Genomic DNA, 26,349 nt, shown 5'->3' with positions numbered 1-26,349 from the left:
TTTTACTACCTATGTTGCATCTTTGATATAAAGTATAGTCCATATGTTTTACGTTTAGTAGCTTCCAAGTGCTTTAAGAAGAAAAGTACTATTAGCATATTGATTATTCTTACTCATGTAGCAGCTTTAGAGAGTGAACAAAGGGAAATTTTAAAAATTTGTGACCAAATGGTAGGTTCTGAAAAGGTTTCAGACTATGTTTTTCATTATTACATTTGAAATCAAAAGTTCAAACTACTAGTTTCAGTAAATTTGCAGAAATAACTTTGTATAACTCTAATATATATACATACATACATATTTGACAAAATATATATGCTTAACATATATAAAATAATTCAGTTTCTAACATTCTACATATCTATCTATATTACAAACAGAATACTGTCTGGTATATAATTTTACCTTCTCCACATATAATAAAATTATACCCTTCATGTTTATCCAAGAAGACCCTTGATTTCTTTCTTCCTAATTTGTGATCCTCAAGTAGCTAGTGTAGTTACTTTAGAGAAGGGGCTTAATTTCAAATATTAATTATAATTATAATGTATCTATGGTCCAGTAAAGGACATACTTAAAACTGGTTTTTTTCAGCGTTTGAAATGTTTATTTAATAATTTTTAAATTATTAGATTTCCCACTTGAAATAGTTTCAAGTATTCAATAGCCAAATCAGCTAGGCTCAAACAAGCTTTCACTTCTCTATTGAATTCATGTACTTTTAGCTCAGCCAAGCACAAAACAGCTAATGCTGTCACGTTTGAGAAGCTTTTATGCTGAATTTGACACAAAAGCAATCACAGAGCAGACCAAAAAGGAATTTCTCTTTCAAATACTGAAGGGAAAAAAAATGAAAACTATGAGCCTGGCCACCAGAAAAAGAAAGTTCAAAATGACCAAGAAATAATTTTTTTCCAAATAACTTATTGCCAAGTTTGGACCAATCTTAGCCTAGTGAACAGGCTACAAACTAAAACAAGATTGTACCAAATAAAATAAATACTAGGATGATCTGTGATGGCAGTTTCAGGTGCCAATGGCATACTTCTTTTAAAACTTCTAAATGGCATCATCACTTATAGGAGTCTGTTATGGTTTATTGTCAAGGATTTTGATTAGTGTGGAATCTTGTATGTTTTTTTCCCTATAATATCTGTCTTTCTTAAAAGGGCATTTTTTTTTTACCAACTTTAAGAACATCAGATGAAGAGATGTGATTAACAAAATAATCTGCATTCCAGATGTACATGATTGTTCCAGAAAATTAATGGTTTATACAGCAAAGAGAGAATGTACATATAGAATATGGATAGTTTTTCATGACCTGCTAGTTAGTAATTCACAGAATAGATAGTCTGCAGTCTGTTTTTATGCCAAACCAATGTTCTCCTACTGCTGTCTCCTCCTATCCTGACCATGTTTTTAAGATGAGCTTTCCAAGATTCCATCTCATAAGGGATTTCTACTCTGTGAATGTGGTATTATTTATAGAATTACTTCCTATTAATTTCTCTAAGCAAGAAGTGGAGTTTCAAAAATATCAAACCAGAAAGAGAAGAGTTAAAGATGAAACTTAGTGAAATGCTATGAAGAATTAAAAATGATAATGAGTAAAAATTATAAAATGATGAAAATCAGGCAATGACACTAAACTGGAAATTCAGAATTTTAAAAAATTATAGATATCATTAGAAAAATTAAAAATATGTGCAGATAATAGCTAGAAGGGGTTCAAGATGATGATTTAAGCTTAAAAATCATTAATATATCCAGATTGCTAGGAATCCAGATCAGTAGAATTCAAGTATGGTGATTGATTTAAAATATTCAAAAGGCCATAGAGTTGTGTTAGCATTTGAAACCAATCACTGCCATTTATTAAGGGTAGACTGAGTCCTCATCAGGTATGAGGGATCAAGGAAGCCTTACTGCTTTAACTATCGCTCTCCAACTCTGATGAGGACCTTGCCAGGTTAGTAGGGTCTCTTGGCAATCATAGGCACACAAACGTAGCAATAATTTATGAGGAGGAAGATTCAGGTCAGATTATCTAGGGTCTTCTCCTGTATATTTCTAAACATATTTCTTAAAAGAAAATTGTAAGTATAAGCCTGCCAACACTACTCACCAGTGAGAACACATTTAGCCATGAAAAGCAGATATCTCTATTATTCATTCCCCAACTTTGCAAAGAATTAAAAATAGTAGTTTCATCTAAAAGGAATATAATTTGAAATTATCTTTTTCCAAGAAGACAATACTGTGAAAAGGTTTTCATATTACACTATTTAATTACTTTCTTTTTAAGCCAATTGCCTGATTTGTGATATAAACTTGTGAATTGATAATTACTCTTGTTTTTTCAGAGTCTCATGATGTTTTATCAATTTGTTTTATTCTTACAGACAGTGGGCAGAAGAGAAAATTTGTGAGGTCATCCACAATAATGAGTTCTATAAATTCCCATCCTGCATCCCTATTCCTACAAAAATGAAGTTACTGAATCTCATCAGCCTTCAGTTTTCTGCATACAATTAAAAAAGAACAATTTTCATAAACAATGGATGAGAGAACCAAATAAAACAATGCATGCAAATGACTAACACTGTCTTTAGCATACAACAAACACTCAACATTAGTATCAACAATAGGATTGGTTTAGAGTTCATGTATACTATCCAAGAGACAAAGACAAAGTAATTATAATAAAATCCTGTGTTGTTTTAGATGTTTTTAAATACCTGTTTAGATAATTAGACTGTTTTGCTTTCTTCTTCCATATTTCTTTTTCTTTTATTCTCCTATATGAAGTTATGTACTCTTCTAGCAGCTGCGTACGACACCTTAATAATTCTTGACACCCCCTTAGGATTTTCTCAGGGTAAGATTAAATTTTTTGCCACTTTTAGACTTTTCTTTATTCAAAGATAGTACTATCTCTCATTTTCCTTTTTTTTACATCTATCTCTTCTTGATAATTTTGTATTCATTAATTCTTTTTGTTTAAGATCTATGAAATTCATAGTATACTAATTTCAAGGAAACTATACCAGAGCCTAGCATAATCAACATCAGAGAGCAACTGATGGGAACAGATGCAGAGACCCATATCCAAACATTAGGCAGAGTTCGCAGAACCCAGCAGAGAAGGAGGAAGAAGGATTGCAGGAGCCAGAGGAGTCAAGAGCACCACAGGAAAATGGTTCACAGGGGTCACAGGGGCTCACAGAGCCTGAACTGAGAACCAGGGAACCTGATTGGGGCTGACCTAGGTCCTCTGCATATATGTTATGGTTGTGTAGCTTGGTGTTCCTGTGGGACTCCTCACAGTGGGAGTTGAGGGGGTTCCCTGACTCTTTTGCCTGTGTTTGAGACCCTTTTTTCCTACTGAGTTGCCTCATCCAGCTTTAATATGAGGGGATGTGCCTATTTTTATGGAAACCTAATATACTATGTTTGTTAATTTTCCTGGGAGGTCTGCCCTTTTCTGAAGGGAAATAGAGGAGTAGATCTGGGGGAGAGAGGGAGTTGTGGAGGGGAACTGTGAGGATTGAGGAAGTGAAAACTGCAGTCAGAATGTAATATATGAAAGAAAAATAAAATAGAAATGATCATTCAAAATTAGCCATGTGTATTGCATTTCAAATAGACTAGGAATTAGGAAAATAATTACTAGACATTACTTATGCATCTGTGCCAGGTAATTACTAACGGCAGAGGTAATGATGAGTCTTAAAATCCTACATGGTCTTATATAATTCTGGGTATATGTGAAGATCTTATCTTCACAGCAGCTTAGATCCTTTAACAATGTGGCTACGATGACGATTGGCTAAAAGTTTATTAATTCCATTTAGTCTCCCTGAAATTAACTGGGAAAAAGTTCTGGTCAATGAGACATGGTAGAATTCCTAGGCCTGGCTATAAAATTCCATGGACTGAATAAACACATTCTCAGTGGCCTTAGAGTAAGCATATGTTTAACAAGATAGTTTAAAACCTGGAAAAGATTATCCCTAAGTAACCATTTGGATAGAGCTTATAAGATTTATCAGTATCAAATAAATTGCTATTAATTTCATTCATTGTATTATGCTGTTGATATCTTAAGGTTTATTTCTCAATGCAACTTAATATAATATAAACAGATTGCTTTGGAAATGGGATATTTTAGAAATAAAAAAAACAGTATCTAAGAAAATTATATGGCTTTTCTTCTTATATGATATAACTCATGTCAGATTCATATCCTTATTTACTAGAAAGTCTTTTCTGCCAGGTTAAAAAAAAAGTAGAGAGTTTTGGGTTTAGTACTCAATCACAATAACAACTGTATTATTTCATTGCTTAAAATCTCTTAACAGTATCTACTGCTTAGCATTTAATGCCTCAGATGGCCTATAAAAACAACATTTGAAAATATCAAATACATGTAAAGCATCATGCATGGTACTTGATAAAATTAATACACTTTATTCCTTTGCCATTTTCTTTTAGCCTAGAGAGTACTGAAGTATCATGTAGAAAGGTATTTCTAATACTTTAAGAGGAAAAAGAGAAAGAATAGGAGGCATAGACAATGCTGTGCTAACGTCGGAGAATGGGAAAAGAAAGTGAGAGTGCATGTTCCCTTTATGCCATCTCTGATACCCACTCATTCCCTTCTCCAGTTAGAGCTCTCTGTAAGGTAAGGCGTGGGGAAGGGAGAGACTTATTACTTTTTCTAGGGAGAAATTGATGGCAAATGTTACTTCAACTTCATAATATCACAGAAGTGTGGTATGCAATATCATCTTTGAAATGCTCTTAAAAGAACGTTTCAGTGTAAAACACAGCCCATGGGTGGGAAATAGCTCACTTAATAGAGTGCTTGCCTGGCATTCAGGAAGTGTTTAGTTCAATCCCCAGTAGAAATTTAGCTTGGTGGCATGGCACATGCCTGTAATTTAACCTCTCTGGAGGTGCAGTTTAGAGGATCAGGAAGGGAGGCAAGAATAGGCTACTCAAGAGCCTGTTTCAACAAAGCAAAACAAAAACTAACACACCATGTGCATACTATAAGATTAAAATTAACTTTAAAGTTGTAACAGCCTATCAGTTTTCCTCTAACCTCTATTATGTCTCAAAATTTTGAGCACGTAGATGTGGTGGCATTACCTGTAATCCCATCTTGAAGGATGCTTTTGAGTTTGAGACTTTGTCTTAAAAGCAAGAAAGCAAACAAACAAACAAATTCCACTAATCATTTTTTTAAATGTGATTTTCCATTAAAGACATTAACTTCTAATCCATGGCATGATTTTATTTGCTATAAGAAGTATTTTCTTTTTAAAATGATATTGGACACTGACCTTGGTTTCTGTGATCTTCTTTTGGATTTCATCCATCGTGTGAGGACCCTCTTTCCATGAGTCAAGCTTAGCTCTGGCCTGTCCCATGACCTGTTCAGCTTTTTCCTTCGTTTCTAGCCACTGCGTTGAATCCTTTAACATTTCATTCAGCTGCTGTCTCCGGTTCTGAAGGTGTTCCTGTACCTCATCCCACTGATTCTGAATTCTTTCAACTGGCATTAAAGGAAAAATAAATAGTAAATACTACTCTAGAGAAGACAGTTGAAATTTATCATAAAATCTTCATTTAATATTTTAATTTCTCATTATAATATTCAAGGTGCCATGGGTATAATAATAAATTACTTCCATTTTCATTTGGAAAATTTGATTTTCTGTTAAATTATCATCATGAAAGTAAACTAGAATAATGGTGTTATGTGTAGAACTATAACTTTAATATTAGTCTCTATTACCAAAAAAAAAAAAAAAAAGAGAATGATCTCTTGGAAAGGTACTAAAGGGCTCAACTCTATTACTTGTGCATTTGACTTGTGAGTGTATGAATCTGAGTTTGGATGTCCTGAAGTCAGAGTCAAGATGGGAAACAGAGACAGACAAATTCCCAGAGCTCATTGGGTTAGCTAGTGTATACTACTTGGTGACATTTTAATTAAAAGAAAGACCTTGTTTCACAAAATGGTGGAAAATTCCTGCATACTGACTCTTGAGGTTGTCCTCTGGTCTTCATGCTCAAATGAGAACAAATAAGAGGAGACAATGATCTTCTTTATATCTATTTAACAAGAGTATTTGGACAAATAAACTTGATGCTTATGTCACTGTGAAGGAAATTTTACATAATAATCTTCCAAAGCACATAGAGCCAAACCTCACCAAAAATGGAATGGAACGGTATTCAGAAGATATTATTTCATAATTCTTATACATAGCAAGACATTTTTGGCACAGTATCTTTGCTTTTTCCTGTTCCAATTATTTTTATGATGATTTTGCCAATAAAATAGACATTCCAAAGGATGTATATAAGGACCTAATTATGCCAGAGGATTTGTTATTATATATATATATATATATATATATATATATGTGTGTGTGTGTGTGTGTGTGTGTGTGGTATATATATATATATATATATATATATATATATATATATATATATATATATATACACATTTTTCCTTCTAAGTACATCTTTGCTAACTAACTGTATATTCAAATATAATTATTATGGATAAAGAGTTCTCCTGATCATCCTTTGTGCAACCATAGACACTTATCATATACTACTATGATTTATATCTTTAACTTTCTATCTCTCATTCTACACAATGGATACCTCAAAACAAGGATAGAGTTTTTAATAGATGCTGGCAGTAACCAATTTAGATACCTTTGGTACTTTCCTTAAGTGCACATTAGCAAGCACTTGCTGTACTACAAAGCATGAAGGACTTATTTTAGGCTGACTAGATTTGCAGGAACAATTGAGGCATAACTAACAGTATTATGGCACTGACAGATAAGAGTTGGAAGAACGTTATTCCTTGATCCATGTCCTGCTGCTTGAGGGTAAAAACTATGAGAATTTTTTTCACTATACCCCTTGAATTCCCTCAGTAATGTTGAACAAGTGTACTATGACTAACAATAGCCTCCTTAATAACTGACTCTTGTAGTTTCTTTCCTTTCCCTATCTCTATTCCATTCCCTTACAGGTCATTCCTTTGATCACCTTACAAATAAACCACATTTTCCTCTGTCATTTCAAGGTTTCTGTTTTGAGAAACATAGGCCAAATTAGTACTACTATATTCACTAAAAGAAAAGAAAAACCTAGCTGGTTGCAAGATGGCTTATTGGGTAAAGGCACATACTTCCAAACCTGATGATCAGAGTTCCAACCCCAGAATTTACATGGCAGAAAGTTGTTTATTTTAGCCTCTACATGTACTGCATGGTGCATGTATCCTTCATACCCACAAACATATATGTACCCCCACAGATATGTATGTACATGCAAACAAACAAATGTTAATAACTTTTTTAAAAAGAAAGAAAAATTCAACCCTTTCTCCAAATCTTGAGTTATTCTTATTGAAAAATAATCATTGTCTTTTATGTTTCAACTTTATGTCCTTTCAATAATGGCTATAACTCCTCTTTTATTGTCTTCATTCACACCCATAATCTCTATCTCATATAAATAAATGTTTGGTGGGCTTGGTTTCTTTTGTTCTAATTTGTAAGACTGTATTTTCACGCATCATTTCTATAGTTTTTTATAGATATAAAGTCCTTAGACTAAAATATATGGTGAGCTGAAGAATCCTGTGAGGTAAAAGTCATTGATAAACCACTTTTCTCCAACATTTTAAAATTAATTTCAGGTACAAATAATAAATTACTATACCTTTTTGCCTGTTTTTAATCCAATCATTGATAAAGTAATATATATTTTTTTCCATAAAATAATGTTATTTTAGAGGCATTTTAAAATTTACACCCACATTAAAATCTAAAAGGTAATAAGCACAAATAGTGTATTATTATTACCAACTAAGTACAATTAGATGAATACCAGAAAGGAAGAAGAGGCACGACTCACTGTGAAACAATGAACATACATGAGAATTCATTTCACAGAACAGAAATTATGGAGAGAGTATTACCTTTACAAAAGGACTCATAAGACCCTAGAGAACTCGTCAATTTGTCAAGCATATTCAAAATACTATTTGACTTATAATTCTGTTTCTATATATGCAGTCAAAATAAATGCATATTTATTTATATTTACCCAAAGACTCATACTTTCCACTCCTCTTAAAACAATATAAACAAATTTCTATCTACTTATGTGTGGTAATATTTTATTTGTGCACCCCAATAAAGCTTATCTGGGGATAAGAGGAAAAGGCCAACCACTATATTAAACATAGAGGTCAGGCAATGGGAGCACACACCTTTAATCCTAGCATTCGGGAGGCAAAGATTCATCTGGATCTCTGTGAGCTCAAGGCCACACTGGGAACAGAGCCAGGCATAGTGGCACGTGCCTTTAATCCCAGTGCTAGTTAACCATAGAGGTCTGGTGGTCTGCACAGACAGACAGGAAATGATGTAGCTAGACAGCAAAAGGAAATGATATAGCTGCGCAGAAAGAGGAAGTAAGATGGCAGGTCATAGAAAGGTATATAGGTATGAGTATATAGGAAGTAGCTACCTTTTGGGCTGAGGATTTCCTAGTGGTAGGAACTTGTGGCTTGGCTTGTTCTATTCATCTGATGACTCAGTTTTCGCCCCAATATCTGGCTCTGGGTTTTTTTTATTAATAAGACCTTCTAAGATTCGTGTTATACCTATGTCTGTCTATCTATCTATCTATCTATCTATCTATCTATCTATCTGTCTGTCTGTCTGTCTGTCTATCTATCTATCCATTCATTATCCATCTATCTGTCTATGATTTTGTGGTATATATGGAGGAGTGAGAGCTTTGTATATATTTGCAACAATATGGATAGATCTCAAATATATAATATTGAGGGGTGCAAAGGTCAGTTACAATTGAGTATATATTGAAATACTGATTAAATATAAGACAAAAACTCAGGAAAAAAGTAGAAGATTTTAGGACTCAGGATAGTGGTTGCCCTTGTTCAATTGGTAGTTACTATAATACATATGAAGGGCTCTGACAGGTTTCTCATAATACTCTGTTTCTAGATTTGTGCCATATTTACACAGGTATATTCAGTTTGTGACAGTTAACCAATTTAGATGTTTATGCTAAGTGCAATTTTCATTATATATTGAAATTGAAGCATTATTTAACTTATTATATATAATTTAGATGTTCATCTTTTTGAAAATTGGTGCAACATGTATTATATAGATCAGTTTGCTATACTTACAACATAATTTAGCATTTAGATGCCTACAGATGCTGCTCAGTGGCCAAAAGCTTGCCTATCATACAGGAGCTCTTAGCCTGATCCTCAGTACTAAAAAGGAGAATATTTTAAAAATATTTACTGGACAGTGAACTAGAATAGATTCTCCACCACAGACTAGAATATTGAGTAATTAGTTGTTTACCTATTGGGTAAAAAAGCTGAGCAATGCAGTTGATGAATTGTAATCACCATGGAAGACCCTGCCACCCATATGCAGAAAGGTTTAGAAGCATTACAGATATTTCATTTTGTCAAGAGATGAAAGAAGGCATAAAATTTGATCCCTCATGTTCTTATCCCTACATGACCCCAATCCACCCATGAAATCTCTTCTATTTCCCTTTCCCAGGGAGATCTGAGCACCTCCCCCCTTGAGCCCTACTTATTACCTAATCTCTCTGGGTCTGTGGATTACAGCACCATTAACCTTTATTTTAAAGCTACTTTCCACTTATAAGTGAGTATCTACTATGTTTTAGATGGGGAGAGTACTGAAAGAGACAACTAGAAAGGGAGAGTCATTTGGGGGAGAGGTAGAAACCCGGTTCAAGGGAAACTCCCAGGAATCTACAAGGAGGACCTCAGTTAAGATTCCAAGCAATAGGGGATACATAGACTGAAATGATCATCTCCTTTGACCACACAAGACTTCCAGTGGAGGAATTGGAACACCAACTTAGCCACATTACATTCAATCTTTCCTACCTACAGGATGTGCTGTAGTAAGGGTGGCACAGAGATTGTAGGACTGGCCAACCAATAACTGTTCCAGCCTCAGACCCATGCCATGAGAGTGAACACATCCCTGACATTGCCTGGATCACCAGAACCCATAGGCTGGATGGCCCAGAGACATAGTATAGAGCCAAATACGACTGAAGAAAAAAAGTCAATGTAATTATGCCTAATGATATTCTGCTATGCTCATAGATTGGTGCCCAGCCCAACTGTCATGAGAGAGGCTTCATCCAGTAATTGATGGAAACAGATGAATACCCACAGTCAAGCATTAAACCAAGGTCAGGGAATCCTGCTGAAGAGAGGGAGGAAGGATTGTAGGAGCCAAAGGTGTCAAGAACATAACAAGAGAAAACACAGATAAATTAAACTGGGCTCACAGGAGCTCAAAGAGACTGAACCAATGACCAGGGAGTCTGCATGGGACTGACTTAGGTCCTCTGAACACATATTACAGCTGTAAATTGGTCTTCTTGTGGGACTCATAACAGTGGGAGTAGGGACTGTCTTTTACTCCATTGCTGACTTTTGGGATCTTATTCCTCATATTGGGTTGCCTTTCTCAGCCTTAATACAAGAGGGAGTTATTTAGTCTTACTGCAACTTGATATGCTCTGTTTTGTTGATATCCATCCCAGACCTTTTCTGAATAGAAATGGAGGAGGAGAGGATTGGGGTTGGGGGAGGGACTGGGAGAAGAGAAGAGAGGGGAAACTGCATCAGAATGTAAAGTAAATAAATAAATAAATTGCAAAATAAAAAAAGAAAGAAGGCATACAATCTAAAGATCATCAAAGTGAAGCTGTTATCTTGGAAATGGTTCAGTGTTGTAGTTGGACAGCATGCAGACCTAGTAACTGTCCATAACGGGCATCAATTCAAATTACAGAATTTTATCACACTTGCAACATTTTCCCCATGAGATTGATTGATCAAAGATGTATTATGACAGTGCACTTGGTCAGTAGAGCCCATACTATTAGATTTACATTTACATCAGATTCCACTGACATACAAAAGTGAAATAATAATAAAATATATGCACATAAACCCAGACAATCTGTGCATGTTTGTAATTGAAAAGCAACTCAGAGATACACATTTTTTTTCTCATTGAGGTCCATTGCAGAAAGCTCCTCAACTGATTTACACAGTAAATAGATGTTGGATAATGAAGGGAAGTAAATAACCAAAGCTACGACACAAGATGACAGACTGGGACACAGCATGTGTGCTGATTTACAGGTCTCTAGAAGTGTCAAATTGGAAACCCAGTAATCATGCTAAGAATCACAGTATTGCAGAAAAAGGAACAGTTCAGTTGATTAAGTACTAACCAATTCTTCACTTCAAGTTTTTAAAGAGCTATGTTTGATTATCGATACACATTCTTGCCTGAAATATATTCCCTACATCTTTCCCAGGAAGGACTGTTATTTTTTTAAAAAAAGAAATGATTGCTGTTTTGAACACACAGTGCTACTGAACAAAGAATAGCAATTTCAGTACTGGTTATAGCCTGAGAATTAGGAGTTGGTGCTTTTGAATTTTAGAAAGTAACCTTGATTTTTAGTGTGTCCTGATTAAAGCACTAGTTTTGTAATACAACAGCAAATTTTAATTGAAAAAGTTAATTTCCTAGACAAACTTCAGCTTTCTCAAATGCAGAAGTAAAACAATTAACAGCTGGCTTGGTACAAGTTTATAGTGATGAATAAACTTGGTGATGGACATAAGCATAAAGGACCATGTTAGGCTGCTTTTCTACACGGGAAAGACTAAACAACAGATTTAGTTTTTAGCATACATCCATGATCTGCTAGTGGTACACACTGTGGATCTTAATGATTCCACAGAGTATTCAAGTATTCCAAGTAGAAAATGCCAAGCTTCAACATTTACACTGGAGGGAAATCTGAGTTCACATGAGCAAGTAAAGAGAGCAGATATGCTCAACTGTGAGGAGACAGAAAGAAAAATCATCCCAATGACAGTCAAGACAATGAACTCTGAACAATCTTTTTGCGATTAGGAAAACATGGGGACTCACAGACTGTCTTCTGGGGGAATAAAACAAAAAAAAATCACCATTACTGTACTCTTGTACTGAGCTAGATACAGCTATACCAAGCTATATAATGTTTGACCTTTAAAAACTTCAAAGGAAAGTTTGACCAAACTAAGACCAAGTCAAAGTGATATCAACCAAAATTATAAATAATATTGATGTATGTCCCTATGGTTTCCAAGAAGCAATTAGATGTGATTTTGTGGATGATCTATCAATGTGTAAGCTCTGGAAAATGAAATCTCAACACAAATTCATGAAGAAGAGGAGGAGGCATATATGATGACCACATAGCTGGTATAAAAGTGGATTTATTCCTTTTAGGAAGAAGAGAGGAGGAATGTGGTTGCAGTGAAAATAAAGTGTAAAATGTCCATGCTATAATATATCAGAAGCTGAAGAAAAGGAAATCATGGGGACATGATGAAGTCCTAGTCACCATTATTAAGTAGACAATCTGCTTTTCCTCATATCTCCAAATATCTACATTATGGGGATAACCAAACATTTAAATCCACAAAAGATAGAAACAAAATAAATGATTTAATTAAAAATGTTCAGAATATCAACCAAATATTTAACATTTGTTTGGAACATGGAAATCATCGTTAATTTACTGTTATTTGTATACTAAGTATATTGTAATATAGTGGTAATAACAAAAAAGATCAGTAATCTACAAAGTTAAAAGAAATAATGGTTACAATTTATTATCAGTATCATGTCCCTAACTTGCCCTCAATTATAGGGGTGAAGATGGGCAGTTATCTACTTATATAATTTTTCTCCAGGCTTCTTAAATTCTGATGAAACAAGGAGCAAGCAGATTGCCCCAGGGCTCTTTCCAGCTGTAACAAGCTGTGACATGCTTGTCTCTTGATGCTTCTGTCAGAGATTGAGGACTGTGAAGAATTTAGCCAACACTGTGATTTCATGTGCAAACAGCACATTAAAAGCCATATTATTTCCCTAGATGGTCATTACTCATGTTTCACCTTGGGAATCCTATGGTCACATACTCAGTCTTGTGGAAAGTCAGATAAAGTAAGCTTAAGCCAACCTTAAAACTGTTGTCCTTTTCTGGATTGATAGTGTTTTTCTCTGTGTATCTTGATAGAGGCATATACCACATAGGTATGTTTTATTCATCAAACCTCATCAAATGGAATACTTAGATGTATGCTAAACAAAAGCTAGTATAGACAAAAGAGATGTCATTGAATAATGACCTCTAGATAAAGAAATATATGCTGTATTTAAGGAAAAAGTGAATTTATATCACAGAATTATTTTAGAATGTATCAGAAAATAATAAGCATTGTGGGTAAACAAAGAGATAAAGTGAGAAAAAAGAAACAGGCTCTGGATTCTAAATGATGGGTTTTTGGATAATCATTGCAATGCCTTCAGTTTGCTTTCCCTTTTAAAACATTTCAAAGTATTGAATTGTTAAGTAAAATGTTCTTCCACAGCAAAGCAGCATACTACTTAGCCAGTTGTAGAATTTGCCAGCACCTCTTTCCAATGTTAAAAAAAATACTTGCTACAGAAAAAGCAAGTTGAAAAGATATTAAACAGGATTTATATGAATACACTGGCAAAATGTTTTGTTTAAAATTGCACCTTGTGTGCATGGAGTGGAGCTAGACATAGACTACAGGCTGGTCTCTTCATTTTCCAATCAACAGGCTAGAAAAGAATAGGTGATAATTTTTAAAGTATGGTAAATAGTCCTATCAAGAAGATAATGAGTAAGTCTTCTAATGAAGGTTTATTGTCCTATTCTGCTTATTAATCATATGAAATTTCTCATTATGAAAGATGATTTTCAAAATTGGGAGACTTTTAGTTTACATGAAAGCCTGAAGTTGGGGGAAGAAACTTTTAAGTACTTGCAAATACCCATGTATTAAATGCTTCATCTGCAGCTTGACACTGTTAAGGGGGGTCTAGAAATCTTTAACAGGCTTTGGATAATTGACGATGAGCCCTAGAAAAGGACTGTAAATCCTTCTTCCACTGTCCTTTTCTTCCTGACCACGAGATGATGAGTGGCTTTGTGTCTATGTGTTTCCTGCCATGGTGTGCTCCACTAGACACAAAAACACAAAGAGGTCTACCCAATTATGGACTTGAACTGCCAAAAGACAACCTTTCTCCAGAATTTATTGCAGTGGCAGAAAGCTAATTAATATAATAATTAAAATATTTCAGTTTATTTTCCTAGGTAACATTCAAGTCACAGAAAAGAAACTATCTAGATTTGTTATAAAAAGAGTGTATTGTTGGATAATCCATCTGTCCAATAACCCAGTGATTGCCTAATTAGGTTTCAAATATAGCAAATAAAATGTTGGCAGACTAAAAAGGTATAGAAAGACTTCACTGCAGCACAGTTAGAGTCCCATTACAATTCCAGCACCACAGATTTATTAACATGCGAAACACATGCAATGTACATTAAGAGCACCTATCCATCACTGCAAATTTGCACAAAATTTATGCATTCATTAATGGAATTTTTTCTCCCTTATTGCACACATAATTTCACCTCTTTCTCTTCAGATTGAGATGCCCCTCTGTCCCATAGCCGGATCCATTCTTACACTCTATTTTTTTTCTTTTTAAAATTTAATTAACATTTTTTCTTTTATTTTACATACCTACCACAGTTTCCCCTCCCTCCTCTTTTCCAGTTCCCTCCCCCTGCCTCCCATCTACCTGCTCTATTTTCTAGTCTTTCTATTTCTCGTGATGGCAGCTACTGTATTTCAATCCTTTCTCTATCTTTAATCTCAGTCTAGAACATATTTACTTCTATTATGTAAAAGAAAATGACAAGAATCAAACAACCAACATACCCCATAGTTTTTCCTTTCCCTCCCACCCACCTGGCAAGTCCTGTATTTCTCTTACACAGAACAGTGGTTTATACACAGTGCTGCTTAAACGATGGCTTGGATCACAGCAGCATTTATATATATGTATATATATATATATATATATATATATATATATATATATATATATATATATATATATGTAGGCTTGATGTCATTTTGCAATCTCAGGCTTTCCCCTCGATTTCCCAAATCAGGACCTTCGTTTTAAACAAGATTCCTTAGGTGATTTAATATTCATGCTAAAGTTTGAGAAGCACTAGTCTCCACCCTGAGTTTCCACAGTCATATCTCAGGTGATATTTCCAACCCAATGCAAATTGATTTTTGGCACTGAAATTACTTTTGCAGATGGTAGCAACGACCTTCAAGTTGTTGCAGCATTGGAGCCTATACAGTATGTATTTATTTTCGCAAAGTGCCCTTTATTATGTGTCATTACTGACAAAAGTTTCTTAAGTCTCTTCCTTTGAGAATAGAGCCGTGCTTTCCTTTTCTTCTAATACTTTGTCCAGTTCTCATATTGTTCTGTCCACCCCTTAAATATTGCTATTCATTAGGGGGTCTCTTTCATTTCCCCTTCATTTACGTGTTCTCCCTGGTGAATTCATTTACATATACTGCTTCATCTATGGGGAGTTCACTCAAATCTCTCTATTAGACAATCTCCTGAGGTCCACAGAGCCAAACGCCTACTAAATCACATTGGAAGTGTCTACATAACCAAAATCTAGCATACTACCTTCACCCTTCCTTTGTCTAACTACTGACACATCTGTTTCTCTATCTAGTCATTTAAGGGAAAACGTACAAACCATCCTCAATTCCACTTACCTCCTGTCTTTCAACAAAGAATATGCCGAGTCATACAACCTTTCAACCTCTTTAATTGCTCTTCTAACCTCTGTCATCTGATTACCTCTTTCTTGTGCAGCTTTAATTAAAAACCCCCTGTTGCTTTCTCTAATTGTTAGATCATAAGCTTCTCTACACATTTGAATTACCTGGGGTACTTTTAAAAAATACCAGTGTCTGGGACCTAGTCTCAAAGGTTCTGAATTAATTGGGTTGGGGTGGAATCAAGACAACAGCATTTTTTAAAGCTCCCTGGGGTGATTCTACTATGTAGCCAAAAATGCAAATTATTAATCTAATACTAGCTTTTTGTACTTTTTATCCATCTTCATTACTTTGGTCAAAGAAACCTTTTGAAGATAAAAATCTAATTCTGTCTGTCATCGTGTCTAAAATTTGATTCACTTTACACCCCCTGTGCTTTCTAGGTATAATTAAAACGACACACTGGCTTACAAGACCTTTGAAGAAGGAGACTTTATTTATTTTTTGTAGTTTCTTAGCTTCTGATGCTTGACATAAAGCCCATTCTCAAGTGGTATAGACACATAGGATTTTTCAGCATATGTTATGTGACCTACACACTTCACATGTGTTTGTTTTCTGGTTATTCAGAAATTTCCCTACTTTTTCAGGTGGGACTGTCTGCTCCAACATCACTGTCACTAGTCAATTGTCTTCCTTATCATTTCCTTTGACTAAACCCAAGGTTGATACTGCTTTGCCATTTGAGTTTCTTAATCACTGTCTTTTTCTTTGCTTCCTTTACCCCTGAACACACTGATTGTACTCTTTAATAATTGTGTACTTAGTGTCTATCTTACCCATCAAAAGACAATTACCTGATGATGGGCAACACATTTATGTACTTAGGAGAAATCACAAGTATGCCAGATAAGAGGAGATTTTAAAAATGTATAGAAAAGACAGATATTATATGTAAAATATCAATAAATTGTTACTATAAAAGCAAAAATCCTCAAAGATATATATAATACTGAAAACAGTTACATATATGTTATCAGTTCCATGAAAATAAAATTTACATTCAAATAATTTGTCAAAATAGGACTTCTTTATTAAGGGGGCATGAACTGATGGAAGTGTAGCCCAATTCTTCAAATTCTCTTCTGCAGAAACAAATTACTGGGTTACATGTAAAGATCAATCTGTTATCTAAGGCAAAAACAGTGTCATCAATTCCAAAATATATTTTAATGTAAAACATTAAATGAAAGGTTAAAAAGTGAAATATATCAAAGCCTGGAATTGACATTTGTAGGCCCCATTTTCAGTTTTATTTTTAATTTTGCTTATTGAAACATTGTGTGAAATTAAGGGGTACAAGCATAATTCTTTGTCAGTTCTAGTGATGCCAAATGGTGACAATAGTTACAAAATAGTATAATTCAAACTATGTAAATAAACTTTCAATGTTAGTACAACTTGTAAAGTAGCATTGCAACTTCTTCTTTTTAATTTTATAATTTAATTTAATTTTACATATCAGCCACGGATTCCCTTGTTCTACCCCCCTCCCACCCCCACCTTCCCCACCCCCGCCCCGCCCACCCCCCATTCCCATCTCCTCCAGGGCAAAGACTCCCAGGAGGATTGAGTTCAACCTGGTAGATTCAGTCCAGGCAGGTCCAGTTCCCTCCTCCCAGGCTGAGCCAAGTGTCCCTGTATAAGCCCCAGGTTTCAAACAGCTGGCTCATGCACTGAGGACAGGTTCCGGTCCCACTGCCTGGATGCCTCCCAAACAGATCAAGCTAATCAACTGTCTCACTTATCCAGAGGGCCTGATCCAGTTGGGGGCTCCTCAGCTATTGGTTCATAATTCATATGTTTCCATTCTTTTGGCTATTTGTCCCTGTGCTTTATCCAACCTTGGTCTCAACAATTCTCACTCATACAAACCCTCCTCTTTCTCGCCAACTGGATACCTGGAGCTCCACCTGGGGCCTGGCCGGGACCCCCCATCTGGACAAGAGGTTCTGGCTATAGGGCAGGATTCCCTCCACCCGCACCGGGAAGGCTCCCCTTCTCCAAGACCTCCGGCAGACCCTGCAATCTCCACGCCTTGCCCCCACGCCCATCCGCCCAAGACCCCAGCCACTTCCTGAGACTTAGAGATGGGCCCCCATCTCCCATCCTGCCCCAGACCTCCCATCTGGACAAGAGGTGAGTGCCTGGGCTCAGCCTAGATCCCCTCCCTGGGCACCAGCCACTCCGGGGAAGACCTGCCCAATTTGGCCCCAGGTTCTGGCCATCTGCAGGATCCCTTCCACCCCCACCGGGAAGGCTCCCCTTCTCCAAGACCCCTGGCAAACCCTGCAATCTGCACGCCCTGCCCCCACGCCCATCCGCCCGAGACCCCAGCCACTTCCTGAGAATTAGAGACCAGCCCCCAGCTCCCATCCTGCCCTGGACCTCCCATCTGAACAAGAACTCCCATCCTGCCCCGGAGCTCCCATCTGGACAAGAGAGAGAGGCTTCCTGAGTCTGTTAGCTCTGTCTGGACCAAGTGCGCTGATAAGACCAAGAACGAATCCACAAGGAGATGGGCAGACGTCAAGGCACTGAAACTTCTAAATGAAACATTTGAATTTACAGAGAACAAAACAAACATAGATTTTATGGATTCTACACTTTCCATTTACCTTGGGTAAATCATAGCTGTACATACAGAGAAGAAAGACCCATGAGAGAGACAACACCATGGTGAAACATATGGCTAAGAAATATGCAAAAAGAGTGGTCTAATTGCCTTAGATTTAAAGGAAATTCTTCCAAACCAGAATTCCCAAAGTAAAGAAAACACAGAGAAATGTGACTAGACATAATCTAGATGAAAAGTGCTCTGTGAATTTCAAAATGATAGCAAATATAAAGTACTGTAGCTGTTTTCCTTAAGATGAGAGATGGAATAACATCATCATTCTGCAATTGCAGCAAGCAAATAATTCTTTTGAAAACAGAAAACAGTTGTGTTTTAACCTAAGCAAAAAGACACAAAACACTGACAGAACTTGGAATCAAACAAGAGAATATTTTTCTCTATGTTCTTAGATAACAAAAGCAATTGGAACATCTAACTATTTGTCTTTTATTTATATTTTATGTTGTGTGTGTATTCGTGTCTTTGTTCAATTGTCTATTAATTCATCACAAATTTTCAATGATAACGTATCATGTTTCTTAGATTGACTTAGAATGTGTATAATAAGTAATAAATGTTTTTAATAACCTACAATTAGTCCTTAGGTAAATATTTTCTAAGTAAATGATTTAGTTCCATATTCATTTGTATTTGAATCATTTTCTTATGCTATATCTTCAATATAAAATCTACTTAAATGCATCACTGATGAAAATGAAAAAATCTAAAATTTATTTTCATGTTTCCCTGGGGTCTTTGGGGATATGGTAAAGATTTGGGTCTCCTTTCTCAGTGCAATGATAGAGAGTGACACTATTTAATATGAAGATTAGTCATGGCACTGCTAACTGAAGAGTAGACTGGGGGAGTGAGACAAGAAAAGACAGAATTTCAGAAGAAGATACCAGGCAAGACATGCAGGCACAGACTGATGGTGGGTGACAAACAGGAAGAATTTATGAGCAGGATGGAAAGCATGGGGCAGTGCCAACCCCTGGACAATGTCTAGAATTGATTGTTGGGTATATGCTAGGTGCAATCTCTTTAAAGGATCAAAGTCCCAACTCTGCCACCCTTACCCCACTGTATTAGTTTGTTTTCTATTGCTGTAATAAACACTATGACCACAACCAACTTGGGGAGGGGAGGGTTTATTATAGCTCACAGCTGTAGCCTATCAGAAAGAGAAGCCAGGGCAGGAACTGAAGTAGAGATCATGGAGGAATATTGTTTAATGTCTTGATCTCCATGGTTTTCTCAGCTTGCTCTTTTTACAACCCAGTTCCCAGGAATGGTGTAGCCCACAGTGAACAGTGCCCTCTCACATCAACACTTAATCAGTGAAATGTCAGACAGACTTGCCTACAGACCAATATGGCTGAAACAATTCCTCATATGAGGTTCCTTCTTCCCAGATGACCCTAACTTAATAACCCAGACAAATCTTTTGGAGGAAGGAATTGTAACTGATTGACTGTGACCATTTTTTAAGGAAGGTATGCACATATCACTATTCCCATTTATAGAACACAAGCTGCATGTAATATCAGCAAAATACTTGCTGATGGACTCTGTGTTAGGACTTCCATGCCTGACTCTTTTAAAAGCTCAATTTTAATCTATTTGTAGATAAATAAGAGAACTGATTCTATTGCTTTCAGAGGGTGAAAGGGTTTCTATTGGAAACAAAATGAACCGAGAGTTTCATGTTGAATATTAGGCTATGGTGTTCCCCAAGAAGGCAAATCATGAAGACATTTTGACATATGACATTGATTATTGTCTGAAGAGAGGAGACTCAAATGCAAAGCTTAAAATGAGAAATTCAAGAAAAGTTCTACATTGTTCCTGAATTTATGACAGAATGTTCTGGAGACAAAGAATGACTTGGACTCTCAAGTAAGACAGCTATAGGTCTTGCATGGTCAACAATACTTCAATTGTTAGTGAGAACAAGTGCCCAAAATGATGAGAAGTCACGAAATTAACAGACATGCTTAGAGTGTTCACTGTGGACGTTAAAAGGAAAATCCAACTGGCTATGGAAGGAACATAGGCTGTGGGAGCAAACCTTTGAAATAATAGGGAACAAGGAAGAGGAATGTTATGCAAGCTATTAGGGAGCCAGGTTAGTAGAATATTAAGTTGGGCTCATAGGAGGGGAAATTTTTTCCCTTAAAATTCAATTTATTTTACAAAACACATGGTAAAACAAGAAGCTTTAAGAAGTGACTGGACTCATTAGCCATCAAGGTCAGAACATGGATTTGCACTGAGTGACTTCAAATTTATACCTTTAATATGATTATAAAAATAAATAACTTCATAAAATCTCAAATATTTGCTTTTCTCCAAAATTCTATCATCTTTTCTTCTCTGCTATGTCCATCAAAATCACTCATTTTTAGTACCTTTTAATTCAACAACATTCTCTGTGATTAGACCTGATTCTCTAGTTTTCCTGTGTTTTATAGTCTACTTGAAATGACTTATTATTTGTAACTAGTGTCAATAGAAAATTCCTGTTTATGACAAGTATATTATTATGTTAGAACAAAACTGATTCCAATGAGAATAATAGTAATGATCCTTTTCTTCTCAGTTTGAAAAACTATTATACTATTTTTGAAAGGTAGAGATAGGCATTATATGAAGAAATAGAAAGTATATGCTAACTCATACCTTTACCTGCAAAACCATCTATGGAATCTTTTAATTTGAGCATGGTTGAGGGAAAAATGTGGTGATATTTTATTTGTGCTGAAATATGGTGATATTTTATTTGTATGTTAATAAATAAAGCTTGCCTGGAGATCAGAGGGAAAAAGCCAGCCATTTTAAGTAAACAAAGAACTCAGGTAGCACATGCCCTCAATCCCTTAGGCAGGATCTCTGTGTGTTCAAGCCACAGTAGGGAACAGAACCAAGCATGGTGACACATACCTTTAATCCAAGTATTAACCACAGAGATCTGGAGGTCTGTACAGACAGACAGACAGTGACAGAGCTGTGTAGGAAGAGGAAGTGAGGTGGCTTGGCTAAGAGCCAATGAAAGGGCAGAAAAAACAAGGCATATAAGCCTGAGTAGACAGGAAGTCGTGCCATTTTAAGCTGCAGAGTTGATGAGATAAGGTTGGTTGGTGGCTTTCCCTATTTCCCTGATCTAAGGCTTTCAGCCCTATATTTGGCTCCATGTTTTTTTATTTAATAAGACCATTTTAGAAATTTGTCTACAGCAAAACTTTTTGCTTAAATATTGGTGCTCACAGACGTAATGTTAAGTTTTTCATGATAGGAATTAGAAAGATGTGCAGAACTAAGTTAGTTCAGTTTCTTCCCACAAAACATACCTGATATTAACCTGCTGCTGCCAGTTGCAAGAGTCTTACTGACCTTTCCATCTCAATGCTTTATTTCTGTTCACCCTTTTATTTTTTTCTCTTCTAAATCTCCATCTCTTGCTGCTTAATAAGCTAGCTATTATTTGGAACCTAATGAAAGGATTTCTCCCCTCAGTCCAAAACCTCCTAAATAGCCTGTTCATTATTCTGTTCACTTTGAACATTAAAAAAGCTGAAATAGCTAACGAGAGAGGTCCATGAAAATTTCCACGCAGGACAGCGCCTTCCTAATTGCTTTCCAGCCTGCTGTGCTGCTGAGTATCTCTTCTACTCGTCCCAGTTTTCTCAAAATTAAAAGTGAAAACTTTTGTATTGTGAAAACTAACCAACGATAAAACAACATAGTATCAAAACTAAAACAAACAAACAAACAAACAAACAAATCCACCAGTTTCAAAATGACCTTAGAATCATCAGATGCCTTCCTTTTTCTAATTGTCTGATTGGAGAAAATTATCTACAAGGTGTAACATGAATCTTAAAAGGTCTCATTAATAAAAACAAATCTGGAGCCACCCATTGGGGTAATTCTGAATGATCAGAGAAACAGAACAAGCCACACCCAACCTCACCTTGCCAATTTCTCAGCTGATCTTGTTTCCTCAGACTGAAAGCCTCTGAGTTCCCATCCGAATGGATCTCAGCTGTACTGCTGCTAAAAGCCTAAAAGCTTAAAGAGGCTCTAGTTCCTGGTCTTCACGCCTTATATACCTTTCTACTTCCTGCCATCACTTCCCAGATTAAAGACATATGTCACTATGCCTGGCTGTTTCCAGTGTGGCTTTGAACTCACAGAGATCTCTGTCTCCAGAATGCTAGGATTAAAGGCGTGTGCTACCACTGCCTAAACCTATGTTTAATATAGTGGCTGTTCTGTTTTCTGACTCCCAGATAAGTTTATTGCGGTGCACAATATGTCAACCACAACAAGGTACCATGGGTTTGTGGAATTTTAGTTCACAATTTAATAGCCACAATGGAGTTATGAATACAGGATGTTAACCCAGTACTTCCCCCATAATTCCTAAGTGATTAAAAGAAATCTATGTAGAAACACACAGTGTGGTAGGGAAAGATTCAGAAGTAAGATAAGGAAGTAAATATATTTGTGAAAGTTGTACTAAATTGTTCAAATTTGTACATTCCTGATGACAGACACAAAGCTGAAAATCCTTCATATGTAAAGATTTGTAAGTATTCCTTCATTAATAGTATTCCTAAACTAGATGCTTATGTTTCAAATGTCTGAAAAACTGAAACAATAAGTTGGGTGTTTACTCCCCACTTTTCACATTTCTAAGCACTATTTTACAAAGTACTTGCTTTCTTTCTACCTCAAACTTACTCAAGTATATATGAACCTCTGGTTCTTGCCTTCTCAATGTGCAATGATGCCAGAAGGTGAACAAACAGACACTTTTGAAAGACAGATTTCTTAGATATATCTAAGGAATACAATGACTTACTGTATCCCAAAGAGCTATAATATAAAGAGTATATGTGTTTGATTTTTTAAAGAGTGTAAAATGAGGTAGCATTGGAAAAATGTTTGAGAAACCACAACACTACCATATATTTATAATTATATGTTCTGAGTATAAACTCAACACATTTGATTATTTTGCCCTGGAAAACACAAATGGTTACAAAGGAAAAACTAAGTTCACATATGTTTCACAAATAATAAGTGTTAAATATTGTAATGTGTTGTCAATTTATATAGTGTCTTGTTGAGTCTGTTTTTATAAAGTTAGGATCATAGACATAAATAAGTCTGTATTCTCCTTTTCTCTTAGCATGTACATCTATTCCCAAAGCTAAAAATTACTATTTAAATCCTCTTCTAATGAACTTTGAAACATTCTGTGGCAAGAATGAACTATTCTTTTGTTGTTTTGGCAGTGCTGAGGATCAAACCCTGGACATTGTCCATGGTAGGTAAATACTCTTCCTGTATTTCATTCTCAGATCATTATAAAAACCCTGAATAAATTTTGTATAAAATTAAATTAATACCTTCATTATATTGTTATCAGAAAATATTATCTCTTTCTATGAACAATTTTGCAATTAATAATTCAATTATAAAGTTAAATAAAGCTAATACTAAAATGTTTAATGCCAAATTTATTATTTAATTTCCATTTCTCCTCAAGCCAAGCACTTTATATTCTCCTTTGCCTTTCTGTTTCCTTTCCTGTTCTCATTGTCTTCCTTGCTTTGTTTTTAGGATTTTATTTTTCAAATCAAACTTTATAGACAGCCTTACATTAGTCCTATGCTTACATTCTCAATGTTAAAGAGGGTCAAATCAATCAGTAAGTGCTGAGTTCAAGAAGTCTAGCTCTTACACATATGAACTGGGTCTTTTCTGAAGGTGAAATTTCTTTACTTGCTTCCCATCTGATACTTTATGCTGCATTATTATAATACAATATGACTTGATTTTTTTATGTATAATTATTATTCAAGAATGATTCTAGAGAAAAATTAGTGAAATAATGTGAAGAGTTTCATTTTTTTCTTTAATTTACCCAGGCCAGGAGTAATTATAAACATTATTAGGATTGGCATGGGTCAGAGATAAATGTACTTCTTTTATTCAAGTTACATATCATTTTTTGACCTGGGAGAGTGCTTTATATCTGTGCTCTATATTTCTATTTATATATACACTTACTTTACAGTTTTAAACAACGCATTTCTTTATAAAATACATATTTCTATTCTATACCTTGATTATATACTCATTTCTCTTTTTACCTATGTATCTCCTCAGTATGTCTTTATATGTACAAGTTTACATAAACCTAAAATTTCAGAAATAAATTAAAAGTTTGTTTTTATATTAAAACTAGAGATAAAATGGTGATGGATAGTATTAGACATGTGCAAAATATAGGCTGGCTGAATTTGTACCAACTATGGAAATCTTTTAAAATTGTAGTGTTCCAAAGCCTCATTATTATATCAAAATTTCTCATGATGTGGTGGGAAGCCCCATATATTTTCAACAGGGCTCGAAATCTTTGTAGGGACACTTATTTCACAAATGTCTAGTAGTGTGCTTCACAAAGTAGTGATTCACACTACTAGATCTGTCAGAGCAGTAATGGGTAATAATATGCTAATATAAATCTTTAAAGGATTAGTTTATATTAAAGTACTTGAGTTTTATTTTGGGCATAACACAGGAGGAGAGCAAGGATAATCACCTCTTTGTGTGTGTGTGTGTGTGTGTGTGTGTGTGTGTGTGTGTGTACATGTGCAAATATGCAAACCTGTATATTTGTGTGCCCATGTTTCTGTGATATATGTGGGGAGTGAGTTGCTGTGGGGAGTCTGAAAGGAAAACCAGGAAACAAGTATGTGTCATTACATCTTTGGTACCCATGTGAGATAAATGGTCTGTTTCTCTGTTTCTCTTAAAGATGGTTAAGGTTATCCAGCTTCTCTCACTTAAGGTGCCATTCTGTAACACCACATTTTAGCTTTGTCAAATCTGACAGTCGGCATCAAGCATTGTAATGTATAATTTTGTCTTGGGCACCATGAGAAAATTATTATTGTTATAACAATGCAATGTTTTAATGTAAGAGTTCAAACCTTTCATTTCTTCCTTCAAATGGTTTTGATGTCAGTATTTTGCTTTTTCAGTTTGTGTACATGGGCCACACTCAGAATGATTACTTTCAGGTCAATTATCAAAATTTGGTTGCTGGTTGTGCAAATTTGAGCACTGGACACTAGATCTCTGACAATACCACTGCCTGATATGAAAGTTACCAATGAGGCTCTTCCTGAAATGATTTACATCATGAACTTTTTGATAATCAGCAAATAACAAGAGAAAGTAATATAAACCTGAAAGAATGTAGGAGGAATTTAAAATCTGTATGAGTTACCTTTATCTTTTATCATATCTAGATAATCAAATCTTAACTAGTATAAATTACAAAGATATTAAGAATAAGAACTCATTAGTAATTAGAAAAGTTAAGGATAAACTTTTGGAGTCCAGAAATCAATGGTAACTTTGTGATACTTAATGTAAAATCATATTTGGCTGTAGACCAAAAAATGCTTTTTAAATCATACCATTCTTTGTCTTTCTAAGGTTACTAAAATTTATTTCTGATATTCTTAAATGTTTTCTCAGAATATAGTAACAGTCAAATCTACTTACAACAACCATCAGTTAATTAGCTTCTAAATCAATCTGAGGAAATGATGTAAGAATTTACATTTGTAGAAAGATGGTTTCCTCTTTAATGTACCCCCTCCCATCTAAAAGTTATTAAGGAAGAGTCTGCTGCTATGGAAACGCTCAATTTGGCACCATCTGTATTCAAAATTCAATTGCTGCAAACCTTCAGCTAATCTCCAGATTTTAATTGGCAGACATTCCCAGA

At 35.3% G+C, this 26,349-nt stretch overlaps 1 protein-coding gene across 11 annotated transcripts in view; it reads right to left on the bottom strand.

The window, feature by feature from the left end:
- Dmd (dystrophin) overlaps positions 1-26,349 on the bottom strand; it is a 2,242,690-nt gene that overhangs the window by 547,799 nt on the left and 1,668,542 nt on the right. For all 11 annotated transcript variants that reach the window (XM_052732199.1, XM_052732319.1, XM_052732309.1 and 8 more), the window contains one exon: positions 5,355-5,566. In XM_052732199.1, the coding sequence (XP_052588159.1) occupies positions 5,355-5,566 (212 nt within the window). The remainder of the gene's footprint in view (positions 1-5,354; positions 5,567-26,349) is intronic.

This window comes from Peromyscus californicus, unplaced genomic scaffold (genome assembly GCF_007827085.1).
Source record: "Peromyscus californicus insignis strain IS unplaced genomic scaffold, ASM782708v3 Scaffold_10__1_contigs__length_136768540, whole genome shotgun sequence".
NCBI classification, from domain to species: domain Eukaryota; kingdom Metazoa; phylum Chordata; class Mammalia; order Rodentia; family Cricetidae; genus Peromyscus; species Peromyscus californicus.
The sequence above is the reverse complement of the archived record's forward strand: the minus strand, read 5'-3'. Positions and strand labels throughout refer to the sequence as shown.